This window comes from Haliotis cracherodii, unplaced genomic scaffold (genome assembly GCF_022045235.1).
Source record: "Haliotis cracherodii isolate W230 unplaced genomic scaffold, xgHalCrac1.p SCAF_8, whole genome shotgun sequence".
Lineage (NCBI taxonomy): Eukaryota > Metazoa > Mollusca > Gastropoda > Lepetellida > Haliotidae > Haliotis > Haliotis cracherodii.
In genome coordinates, this window is record NW_027266341.1 from 44,476,934 (window position 1) to 44,490,694 (window position 13,761).

At 40.5% G+C, this 13,761-nt stretch overlaps 1 protein-coding gene across 4 annotated transcripts in view; it reads left to right on the forward strand.

Moving 5' to 3' along the window:
• The window catches only part of LOC139449915 (sodium/bile acid cotransporter 7-B-like), a 97,364-nt gene extending 84,672 nt beyond the window's left edge, over nt 1-12,692 (forward strand). For all 4 annotated transcript variants that reach the window (XM_071231519.1, XM_071231521.1, XM_071231520.1 and 1 more), the window contains 4 exons: nt 4,749-4,849; nt 5,473-5,598; nt 11,819-11,969; nt 12,548-12,692. In XM_071231519.1, coding sequence (XP_071087620.1) covers nt 4,749-4,849; nt 5,473-5,598; nt 11,819-11,969; nt 12,548-12,596 — 427 coding nt within the window. In that variant the 3' untranslated portion in view covers nt 12,597-12,692. The remainder of the gene's footprint in view (nt 1-4,748; nt 4,850-5,472; nt 5,599-11,818; nt 11,970-12,547) is intronic.
• The last annotated feature ends 1,069 nt before the right edge of the window (nt 12,693-13,761 follow it).

Genomic DNA, 13,761 nt, shown 5'->3' on the forward strand with positions numbered 1-13,761 from the left:
ATGTGTCTTGGAGTTCTTTGTTGAATGGTGACGTTGCATGACTGAAAGTTGAAGTATACTCAAGGGGGGACCTGGAACTTTTCTATTGAGATTACATATGTTTTCGGTCACAGCTACATAAGCAGATACAATGTTTATATTTAGCTCTGAGCCTGTAGATAAGCACCTTGCACCTAGATCTATGTCATTTTTTTTTCACCAGTCTGAAGCATAATTATTTTGTCAAGATTTTATCGGTGGCCCACCCCAGAATATAAAATAGTCAAACCCTTACCATGTTTGCCATTCTGATTTTGTTTCCTACAGTACAAGCCTAAAGGGTTATGGTGTCTGACTATTTGTTATAGTCATATGTATCTAGTTAACAGCTCAGTGGTGTTTTTACATTTTGAACATAGTCAGCAAAACACGACCTAACTGTTAACTGGGCTATTCGACACCCTGGTTTCAAAACAATGGCAAAGGGTATCTCAAATCATACACATTTATGTGACTTAAGCATATTCGAAAACATTTTAAAACAAAAAATGTGACAACATAAATGGGAGTCCACAGAATAACGTTATGTGGACGTAATATCCCCAACATTACCACAATGTAAACACAAAGTTATCACAACGTTGTCACAACGTGAAATTGTTAGCTGGGAGGAGGCTGCTAAGAAGAAAGTTGAAGCGATCATGTCCTTGCCTGATACATCGACGCCGAAGACCACGTCATCTATCCTGATACCCACTACTCGGACACCTCCTCAGCCGAAAGCCAGCTTCTGGTTGGAGAAAATAATTGCACAGCAGAAGGTGTCCATGGAATCTTACTTGCCTCCCGTATATCAGCACTATCATCAGAGGTCGACCAGTGAAGGAAGGCTCAGGCCTTACAGAATTTTTCCAGTTGAACCCTACCCATTATCGTCTACCATCACTTCGGTTGAACGACCTCTGGACAACAAGTTGGATATTGGCGACCAGGCCTTACCCCTCCGTGACAGCCCGGTCCATCTAAGGTCCCGTATGGGTCCCACACTGACCCAACTGACCACACGAACTACCAGACATCTACCATTACGGTTCTCACACGGGTTCCCCTGGATCATCTAAGTAGACGCTCGGATTTTGATTTTGCCACATTTCATCATTCAGGCAATCTGGATTCAATTATCACAGACAACACAGTACACCCCGTCCGTAAACAGGTCATCCCCAAATCATGGCAATCATGGTCATATCCGGAAGTATGATAGACCGAGAGTGATGTCAGATTCATAAACCTGAGTTAGAACTAAAGACATCATTTATTTAATATCAGCAAATATAATGATAATTCAAGTGAAGGTATCACATATTTGACTGGTTCATTCAACTACTAGATTTCAAGTCCTCTAGAGGTGATTACAAGGTAATTATCTCCTAAGGGGTTTTGAATGGTAATATAAGATGGAATGTGTACTTGTGGAAGAACCCATCCGTGCCTCTGGTATACTCTGATGTAATAGAGGGAAAGGATTCGCAAGAATTATAAAAACAATAGTTATCATTGTTAATAATTCTAAGAATACTACCTCTATTACATCAGGATTACTCCCAACCACCTCCACAATCATCTTGTTCTAGTAGTTGGATGTTTTGAAAAGAAGTGAGGTTTTTCCTGCCTTTGAGCATGGAAGACTACTGGTGCTATTACAGGAACAACTAGTTGTGTGTCGTTGACAGTGAAGAGGACTTCTGTTGAAAATCTGAAGATTTTGTTATAATAGTGTGGTTGCAGCTAATATACAGGATTATGGCAATGATGTAGTAGAGGTTGGATTCTTAGAATAATTAACAATGATAACTATTGTTTTGATATCTATGTATCTGTCCCAGGTAGACTGTGTCTGATGGTAGATATATTTATGTATCTGTCCCAGCTAGTCTGTGTGTCTGATGGAAGATGTCTAAGTATCTGTCCCAGCTAGACAATGTGTCTGATGGTAGATGTCTATGTATCTGTCCCATCTAGACTGTGTGACTGATGGTAGATGTCTATGTATCTGTCCCAGCTAGACTGTGTGTCTGATGGAAGATATCTATGTATCTGTCCCAGCTAGACTGTGTGTCTGATGGTAGATATCTATGTATCTGTCCCAGGTAGACTGTGTGTCTGATGGAAGATGTCTATGTATCTGTCCCAGCTAGACTGTGTGTCTGATGGTAGATATCTATGTATCTGTCCCAGCTAGACTGTGTGTCTGATGGAAGATATCTATGTATCTGTCCCAGCTAGACTGTGTGTCTGATGGAAGATATCTATGTATCTGTCCCAGCTAGACTGTGTGTCTGATGGTAGATATCTATGTATCTGTCCCAGCTAGACTGTGTGTCTGATGGAAGATGTATATGTATCTGTCCCAGCTAGACTGTGTGTCTGATGGTAGATATCTATGTATCTGTCCCAGCTAGACTGTGTGTCTGATGGAAGATGTCTATGTATCTGTCCCAGCTAGACTGTGTGTCTGATGGAAGATGTATATGTATCTGTCCCAGCTAGACTGTGTGTCTGATGGAAGATATCTATGTATCTGTCCCAGCTAGACTGTGTCTGATGGTAGATATGTATGTATCTGTCCCAGCTAGACAATGTGTCTGATGGAAGATGTCTATGTATCTGTCCCAGCTAGACTGTGTCTGATGGAAGATGTCTATGTATCTGTCCCAGCTAGACAATGTGTCTGATGGTAGATATCTATGTATCTGTCCCAGCTAGACAATGTGTCTGATGGAAGATGTCTATTTATCTGTCCCTGCTAGACTGTGTGTCTGATGGTAGATGTCTATGTATCTGTCCAAGCGAGACTGTGTCTGATGGAAGATGTCTATGTATCTGTCCAAGCGAGACTGTGTCTGATGGTAGATGTCTAGGTATCTATCCCAGCTAGACTGTGTCTCTGATGGAAGATGTATATGTATCTTTCCCAGCTAGACTGTGTCTGATGGAAGATATCTATGTATCTGTCCCAGGTAGACTGTGTCTGATGGTAGATGTCTAGGTATCTATCCCAGCTAGACTCTGTGTCTGATTGAAGATGTATATGTATCTGTCCCAGCTAGACTGTGTCTGATGGAAGATATCTATGTATCTGTCCCAGCTAGACTGTGTCTGATTGTAGATGTCTAGGTATCTGTCCCAGCTAGACAATGTGTCTGATGGAAGATGTCTATGTATCTGTCCAAGCGAGACTGTGTGTCTGATGGTAGATGTTTATGTATCTATCCCAGCTAGACTGTGTCTGATGGAAGATGTCTATGTATCTGTCCCAGCTAGACTGTGTCTGATGGAAGATGTCTATGTATCTGTCCCAGCTAGACTGTGTCTGATGGTAGATGTCTATGTATCTGTCCCAGGTAGACTGTGTGTCTGATGGAAGCTGTCTATGTATCTGTCCAAGCGAGACTGTGTGTCTGATGGTAGATGTTTATGTATCTATCCCAGCTAGACTGTGTCTGATGGAAGATGTCTATGTATCTGTCCCAGCTAGACTGTGTCTGATGGTAGATGTCTATGTATCTGCCCCAGGTAGACTGTGTGTCTGATGGAAGCTGTCTATGTATCTGTCCCAGCTAGACTGTATCTGATGGAAGATGTCTATGTATCTGTCCCAGCTAGACTGTGTCTGATGGAAGCTGTCTATGTATCTGTCCCATCTAGACTGTGTGTCTGATGGAAGATGTCTATGTATCTGTCCCAGCTAGACAATGTGTCTGATGGTAGATATCTATGTATCTGTCCCAGCTAGACTGTGTGTCTGATGGAAGCTGTCTATGTATCTGTCCCAGCTAGACAATGTGTCTGATGGTAGATATATATGTATCTGTCCCAGCTAGACGGTGTGTCTGATGGAAGATATCTATGTATCTGTCCCAGCTAGACTGTGTGTCTGATGGTAGATGTCTATGTATCTGTCCCAGCTAGACAATGTGTCTGATGGTAGATATATATGTATCTGTCCCAGCTAGACTGTGTGTCTGATGGTAGATGTCTATGTATCTGTCCCATCTAGACTGTGTGACTGATGGTAGATGTCTATGTATCTGTCCCAGCTAGACTGTGTGTCTGATGGAAGATATCTATGTATCTGTCCAAGCGAGACTGTGTGTCTGATGGTAGATGTCTATGTATCTGTCCAAGCGAGACTGTGTCTGATGGAAGATGTCTATGTATCTGTCCAAGCGAGACTGTGTCTGATGGTAGATGTCTAGGTATCTATCCCAGCTAGACTGTGTCTCTGATGGAAGATGTATATGTATCTTTCCCAGCTAGACTGTGTCTGATGGAAGATATCTATGTATCTGTCCCAGCTAGACTGTGTCTGATGGTAGATGTCTAGGTATCTATCCCAGCTAGACTCTGTGTCTGATTGAAGATGTATATGTATCTGTCCCAGCTAGACTGTGTCTGATGGAAGCTGTCTATGTATCTGTCCCAGCTAGACTGTGTCTGATTGTAGATGCCTAGGTATCTGTCCCAGCTAGACAATGTGTCTGATGGAAGATGTCTATGTATCTGTCCCAGCTAGACTGTGTGTCTGATGGTAGATGTCTATGTATCTGTCCCAGCTAGACTGTGTCTGATGGAAGCTGTCTATGTATCTGTCCCAGCTAGTCTGTGTCTGATGGTAGATATGTATGTATCTGTCCCAGCTAGACTGTGTGTCTGATGGAAGATATGTTTGTATCTGTCCCAGCTAGACTGTGTTTTTGTCTCCACAGCATCGTGCTGCTGGTTGTCATCTACACCACCTTCTGTGATACATTCTCTCATAGGGAAATCCACGTGGAGGAGATGAGTCTGGTCTCAGTTGTTATGTTAGGTATGTATGTGCAGAACAGTCATTATTCACATTCACACGTATAATCCATATTCAAGGTGTTTTCTAGATAAGCTGGCCTGTTGTCCAGAAGAGCGGATATTACCACTTCTGTCATGTCTACCATTCATCCATCTGAACACAATGGACATGACATAAAGAAACATTTGTTACTGATTAATGACTGCACCAAGCAAAAGTCAATAGTCTGAATAGGGAATAATTTAATGAGACTCAGGTAAAGTGTTTTCTGGGAATTCATTATTTTTCTAAGTAAAGATTGAATAATTACTAAGAACTAGGTTTTTGTAAATCTATTAAAAACATGTCTTCACTTAATGTTACCAAAGAACATGTTTTGCTTCCTGTAAAGTTTTCTGAAGCAGATTTCAGTTACAGACAATTAGATGATTTTCTATGAATTGGACATTCAAGTCTCCATGCATGTGTCATTACCATGTGGCTAGGGGGCTTCAAGCACAAAGCTTCCAGGCTGACAGCTTGGTTAACAAATGAAAGACATCTCCAGAATGTCACTATGTTGTTGTCATGGTTATGCAGAGCAGTTGGCTTCTTAAAACACCTGCTCAATGTGGTAATTGCTTACGTTTTAATTCTCATTTCAGTAATCGTGCTTCAAGCTGGCCTGATGATGCTAGTGTTTGCTGTGTCAAAATGTTCCTTTCTTGGACTACAGCCAGCTGATACTGTGGCTCTGGTCTTCTGTTGTACACATAAGTCCCTAACACTAGGTACATGATACTACCATAATTATCAAACCAACAAAAATAGATATATCTATGGTAAATTGATGTAAATAGTGCGAAAATAGATGGCGTAAATGGAGTTGGTGTTTGTGAGATTTCACTGTAGTTAGCTCAATTGGTGTGCCCAAAAATGGTTAACTTTTTTTTGTATATCTCAAAATGTCTTATAAGATGGCTCATATTCCACATGACTATTATGATTTTTTTATAAACTGTCTATGTTATCCCATCTGCGATTTCGTCAGAAAGTGACATTTTGGGCCTCCATTCTTAATTCAAGTAATACTAGCTTCATACAAGACATACCTCTCACCGTTTGCAAATACCATTTCTATATTGGATATTATTAAAGATTTGCCTGAAGTCAATGATTTTTTTTAACCACCGAAGGTCATCTGAAGGTAAATGTCTATTTGAATGTCAAGTTTTATGTTAATACACAAACCGTATAAAAAATGCAACAAGTGCACATACAACAATCATAACTGGTTGTGGGTATGCTTGGTAAAACTCTGTAGAATATACGAAGAAACCAAAATAAATGTGCACAATCAGATATTAACTGCTCCCTGACACAAATGGACCAGCAGATGATACCGTGGACTCAATCTCAAGACACATAAAGGTGTGTTCAACTTGGAATCTGACATTTAAATCAGAATATTTACATATTTACACTATTGCAGTCAATACCCATTTTAAGGCATGCACTATTATGATTATTTGTGTACCGGTAATTACAATGATTGTTCATAAGAGAATGTCATTTTAGATAAATGAAAGTTAATTCTACCATGACATTAATGAATGCTTGATTTTGATTGGTTAAAAGTTGGTTTCCTTTTTGCTACAGAAACCCCTTTCAAATATATTAAGCCTTTTCACAAAAGAAACATGCGTATGAATACATAGATAGCCTACATAATGGCTGCCGATCGAGCGCCCCCCATATGAACTGTAAAATGTATCTATATTTCCTCTATTACATACTGTAATACCAGCCAGGTCTCTAATACACGCTGAGTCAATTGTGAAATTAATAGATGGCATAACATCCAATAGAGGAAATCCGATGGTTTGCTATCAGATGTTTTGGGCGTTCTTGGCTGCAACCGTGACTGCTTCAATGATGACATTAAAAAGATTTAACAAAGGCATATCTTTTGCATATAAATGAAATGTTTATGAAACTGTTAGGGACATGTTCTATGGTGACCAGAATTGAAACAATTTAAGCTATTTCCTTATTGAAACAACCAACAATGAAAGTAAAATATAATATATACTAGCCACATAAAGAAACTGTGCACGGAGAAAATATATTCTGGATTGAAATACAACACAGCAAGAACAAAATGATGCAGACGCTGTAGCAGCTGAATGATCGGACCATTAGAAAATGTCAACGGGACCTGAACAACATCTGTTACGATGACGTCAGAAGAACAAAATGGAGTAGGGGGTCAAACGACAAAGTCACAAAGTCAATAACAGGTATGACCACCCTGTGCGTGAATCACAGCAGTTCATCGGCGACGCATGGAGTCCACCAAATGGGCATGGAAGGCCTGGGGAATGGCCTGCCATATCCTCCTCAAATCCTGTGCCAAGTCACGGACGTTATCTGGAGGATGTGGAAAACGACGCAGACGGCGCTCCATTTCATCCCACACATGCTCTATTGGGGAGAGATCTGGAGAAATTGCAGGCCATGGCAGTAACATGACATTGTTATGGTGAAGGAAATCCATTGTGACCCTAGCCATGTGAGGACGAGCGTTGTCCTGTTGAAATGTCAATCCCGGGCCATGACCTTGCAGGAAAGGAATTACCACAGGCCTCAGAATCTGATCTCTGTAGCCAACACCGGTGAGATTGCCCTGAACAACAACCAAAGGGGTTCGGTGCCGTGCTGTTATCCCACCCCAAATCATCACAGAGCCACCTCCAAAACGATTCCTCTCCACAATACAGTTGCGTGCATAACGTTCTCCCAAACGCCGTAGACACGTTGGCGCCCGTCACTGTGGGAAATGTTGAACCTCGATTCTTCTGTAAAGACAACATTTCTCCACCAACTTAGAGGTTGGCGAACATGATTTCGACACCATCTTAGACGGTTGACTCGATGACAGTGTGTCAGGATGGGACGTATGGCAGGGCGTCGTGGTCGAATCCCGTACTGACGTAGACGATTACTGACAGTGTTTGGATGGATACGGCGCAGTCCAGGAATTGTCTTGGACGTCGTTACTGCCGTTTGGAACCTGTGTCAGAGATGTGTAACTCGAATCCATCTGTCCTGTCTTGGTGTCGTTACTCGGGGACGTCCTGAACGTGGGTGGTCGGCAACGTCATTTGTGTTCTGATAACGCCTCACCAATGCCGATATCGTGTTACGATGGCATTGGAAATGTGTTGCCACCTGTTGTTGCCTCATTCCCGTTCAGATCATTCCAATGGCTTCATGACGCTGTGCAGCTGTCAATCTTGGCATGATTTGCTTGTGATATGCTTGTGTCTGTGCCTGAGAAGTTTTGAATTTTTTAATGACCACAGATCATGCTTTCCAAAGTGACAGTGAATTTTGAGTTGCACATGCTGTGTACAGCTGCACAGGATGCACGTGCAGTAACACATTGCACGTCCATAGGCCCCCATCAATGACGTCATATCGCATGGCACGTGCATGAGCGTTTGAATGTCTCCAATAATTGCTGTGTTCAAACCTATATTTCATATATGGACGGTGTGCCCTTATATCTATATTTTCTCCGTGCACAGTTTTTTTATGTGGCTAGTATATAAAAATTGTTTGAAAAAACTTTATTCGTGACAACATGTTGTTTACAAACCTTTTTGTGATCGATATTCGTTGCCATCTCCATCAACCACCATCTTAAGGATTTGGCAGAAGTGGATTTGAAAGTCCATCACTCGCTTCGAAAAAGGCTACGAAAACAATGTTGCGACATCATTGAAGTATAACTTGATGAAATTCATTTCAGAACACACACAATTAAGAAAATGATTTCTGGGCCACAACTGTCTCATTGCTATCACACAATGTCTTTGAATCCGAGAAATCTTGAAATTGACAGGACAAACCATGCAGATTCTTCATGTCAACATAGCCTGCTCGTCTTCAGCCCAAAAAGCGGTTGTTCAGTCATACTCCAGTTCCATTGGTAATCACATTGTACCGGCAGGTTCATTCAACATAAATCTACAGGTTAATCAGGGTTGTCATCTTGCTTCATGTAAACTTAATTGTCCGAGTCAATGAAAACAACAACATTGTTAACCATTACGAATTGTGTGTTGTGAGTAACCGTGATGTAGGTCAAATTCTGCCACATCCAAGTTTGGGTTTTAGAGGCGTTTATTTTGATGTTTTATTATTTGCTGGGGGTAATTGCTAACTAACAAATAAGACTTACACATGTAAAATAAATAGTGGAATGTTAATTCATAAAGTACCTCTTATTTATAACATACATTTGAAACCTCGCGCTAAAGTGCTCGGTTCCAAATCAAAATAAGAGGTATCTACTCTACAGTGGGACTACATCAAATTTCAAAACACAATAGGTTTATCTCCTAAATGTCTCTCACTTCAAAACATCCTTTGCATTTGATGTAGGTGTGTTTATATATGCATTTTATGTTCTTTTCACTTTTAAAACAGTGCATATCTATTGCTATAAGTTCAATATTTATATGATCTGATCATTTACAGGGTATGTGAACTGTTCAGTGCAGAATTTCTTGGCTAAACAAAAACAACACCTACTGAACAGACTCTTTTAATGGTAGCTGCATTAGGTGCCAAGAACCTTTTGAGGGTAGCAAGAAAGGACTTTGTATAGCAGCCAACCAAAGCTGGATTGAAATCTCTCGTAGATGCTGCTGAGCAAAGACATGATCAGTTGTACAAAAGTACAAAAAGTAACCAGAACCCTCATACTGAACTCAAGTGAAGGGACAGACACTTCTCAGAAGTCCAGAACACAGGATACAGGTGCTTTGCTTTAGCATAAGAATTCATTCTTGTGGACAAACAGAGTCATTGACATCCATCATCACAGACACTGGGCAGTCTACAACATCCAATGTTCTTCATGCTGCTCGGATCATTCCAATGGCTTCATGACGCTGTGCAGCTGTCAATCTTGGCATGATTTGCTTGTGATATGCTTGTGTCTGCGCCTGAGAAGTTTTGAATTTTTGAATGACCACAGATTATGCTTTCCAAAGTGACAGCGAATTTTGAGTTGCACATGCTGTGTACAGCTGCACAGGATGCACGTGCAGTAACACATTGCACGTCCATAGGCCCCCATCAATGACGTCATATAGCATGGCAAGTGCATGAGCGTTTGAATGTCTCCAATAATTGCTGTGTTCAAACCTATATTTCATATATGGACGGTGTGCCCTTATATCTATATTTTCTCCGTGCACAGATTCTTTATGTGGCTAGTATATAATTTTTTTTTGAAAATTCATACTGAACTCAAGTGAAGGGACAGACACTTCTCAGAAGTCCAGAACACAGGATACAGGTGCTTTGCTTTAGCATAAGAATTCATTCTTGTGGACAAACAGAGAGTCATTGACATCCATCATCACAGACACTGGGCAGTCTACAACATCCAATGTTCTTCATGCTACTGAGAGACGATGTAGTGAGACAGTATATGTGCGAATGTTGCCATATCCTGATCTCTTTGCATTTGATGGAACATATCACAGATGATGTTATGCACACTATCGGTACATATCATTAGAAAAAACAACAAGTTTGCATCAGGACCAATGACAAATCAGTTCATTTACTGATTGCAGACATAGAAGAAATGGTGCTATCTACACAACAGCAAACAGTAGTTACACTCAGAGAGTCTGAAGAAACTCAAAGTAGGCCACAACCACCAGCAGTTTTGGATGATTCAGCTCTTGATGTGGACAGAAATGCAACTTCTTCAGCTGTGACAAACGACTTGATTCGACAACTTGCTAGATACTTCAGCAGAAATGCAATTACAATCCCTGCATGGAGCAATTTCTGTAAATCTTCAGCTGTCTCATTTTTTTACTGCAGATCTCGCCATATCCTGCAAAGCACAACACATTCTTTTGAGTAAGCTCAGAGATTTGACAGGAAAGTTCAGTTTGTGCTCAGGAGGAAAGCACCTTCAACAAGCATTCAACTGAGTTCCAATTGACCAGGCATTGGGACAGACAGTTCATTGTAATGTAAAAGGGCAGGGTGTTGTTTTTAGCTACTCATTATGGTTAATTAGTACTGATTGGTGATGAGCTGTGGACAGATGGAAGCCAGGAGTTAAAGGGGCACTGATTGTTAATCTGCAAAGGAGCAATGGAAGGCAGAGTGTTAATTAGCACTGATTGTTAATCTGCAAAGGAGCAATGGAAGGCAGAGTGTTAATTAGCACTGATTGGACAAATGAAAGCCAGCTGGATACCTGCTTAAATCAGTAAATCCCAAGCACTAGGAAGAGATGATCCCTGGTCACGGTTCATGGCTGGCATGTCCTGATGTCAGTGGCCTTTTGTAGTTCCCTGTGATGCCAATCGTTGTTGTTGAAATGCTTTCATGCCATGAAATAACTGGAATACTGTTCAAAGCAGCACTAAACCAACTCATTCACAAGTGAAGACAGACCAGGTAGCTGATGCCAGTATAATGCATACTGGGGGTCACAGCTCCCTTTCAAACTGCTGCACATATTTAATGATGGAGAATAGAACTAATAAGATATTTCATCATAGCTTGTGAAGAGAACACAAAGACTGGGCATTATCAAAATATTGCAATAATCAAATCTTTAAAAATACTTTATCTTCTGAAAGCCTAGAGGGTCCATCTTGAGCCCAGTACAGTACACCAGTACACTTTAAATGTGTTGCTAAAAACTTTCATATGATGAATAGGAACATGATGACAGGCACATTGGTGGAACATTTCTCATGTCCAATGACCTGATTTGCTTCTTCTTCACATCTGTCAGCAAAGTATCCCTGTTCCCACCCTATGCTCCTGTAGTGATGCTTCCTCTCTCAGTGGTCATATGTACTGTTAAGTTCCTGACCTATGGTGTGACCTCACATCAAGGTCCCTTGCATACTATGCCCTGCTGCAGTGCTGTATGGTACTCACTGGAAGTTTTTATGTTTACAGGCATTCCAATAATCAAGATCATATTTGGTGGGTATGATGGGTTGTCTGTGATAAGCATCCCCTTACTAGTATACCACCCGGTACAGATTCTCCTTGGGGGGCTTCTCGTTCCCACGGTAAAGGCATGGCTCATCACAACAGAGAGGTTCAGGTATACAGCTATTGATCTCATGAAAATACAAGCAAAAACTGTTATGTGTTTAAAGATTAAATTGTTAAAGATTATTGCCATTGTAGCCATGTTGCGAATGCCATTTTTAGCTCCTCTCTATGGAAGGTCTAGGTTAGCTGATGTGTGATGCGGGTCTGTCCACCAGGTATCCATCAACACTTCCTGTCTGCTTGTCCATAGTCCATCATTTTAAAAAAGTAATGAATTTGCAGTATGTGTAGCTTTTACTTACAGGGGCTTGACATGTGTTCCATTGTTGCTAAATAAGGGTTCTTTTCCCCTGATCTCTTGCACCGCTTTTTCCAATTCACTATAGATATTTGTCACTGCAATAAGGTTGAAACATCACAAAAATTCTTTCTTCCAAATTCAAGTGAGCTGCAGAAATTTGTGCTCTATTTCTCAATTTAAGTCTACCATTGGTCCATCCTCATGTCTATGTTAATCCAATCTGTTGACATTAGAAGATTATGTCACATATTTGCATGAACACTGTAAAAACTCTTAAGATGTTTTCAACCAGTACTCAAGTTAATATTCATTTTGGTCTTTTACAGATATATGTATCCAAGTCGACAGAGGTTTGCACAATTTCTGCAAGTTTGAATTCCTACACATCTCTCTCTTTGTGTTCGACATGACCAACGTTCAGTGCATTGTAAGGAACAGGATCTTATGTATTTTACCAGCAATTAAAGCTTTATGGTGTGTTATTGGTGTAAGCATTCACTTGTTATGAACCAACAGCCCACAATACAAGCATGGCAATCATGTGACTCACTGGCCACCAGCACACATCTGACTACCAACGAGGCTCACTCTAATTTGGTCCCCACTTGGAAGGCAATGGCAGACTAAGCTTGAATCTGACAAGTGTCTGCCACAGAAACAATGGCCACTTTCAGGCAAAGAAATATATACACCATAACCCAAACTAATAAGCCAACACATGAGCCTACTTAACACATCTCTTCAAAAGGATTCTTCTTGTTGGCAAAGTACGTCTGTTGGCAGAATCCTGAGGACACTCTTAAACAGAAGTGCCGTGTGGCACACTTCAAAAATATTAATTTCTATCCCTGCAGTCAATGATTGAGGTAATAATGATAATTGCCACCTCAAGGCTAAGAAACTGCACCAGGAACACAAAATATATCACAGACTTCCACAAATGGTATTATATATCATCAACAGAGTGCTTGATATGATGGAATGTTAAAAACATGTATCTGTAAAACATTTTACAATATTGTTTAATAAACATAACTGCACCTAAAATGATGCATGACATATGAAAGATCGTTTGCATGTAAGGCCACGAGTTTAAATATTTATAATTCTCACGAATACAAAACCTCAGAAATCCTGTAGTTTGTCTGTCATCACACAAGAATCTTCAGATTTCCAAGAGAAGGTCTCTTCACTGTCAATGACCCATAACTATTAATATGTTCCTTTCTAAAGCTCATTGGTAAGGTGTGAAATCCTTATTTCTCACCTTTGTGTGCTGGTGCCATCATCTGAAACAATTAGAGTTGTCAAAGCACATTATTTGGTACTTATCACACTATGTTTATTTGTATACTCAGGGGTATAGGGAAATGGCGGATGATTTCAATATTTCATGCCGTGGCACAAATATGCGAGCCATTGAGAGACAGTTGCAACGTTGTCTCAACAAAATCCAAATATGGTCTGTTGAAAATGGCTGTAAATTTTCTAAAGCCAAGTACAATTACATTTAGTTTTGCAGGAAATATGAGCACTGAAC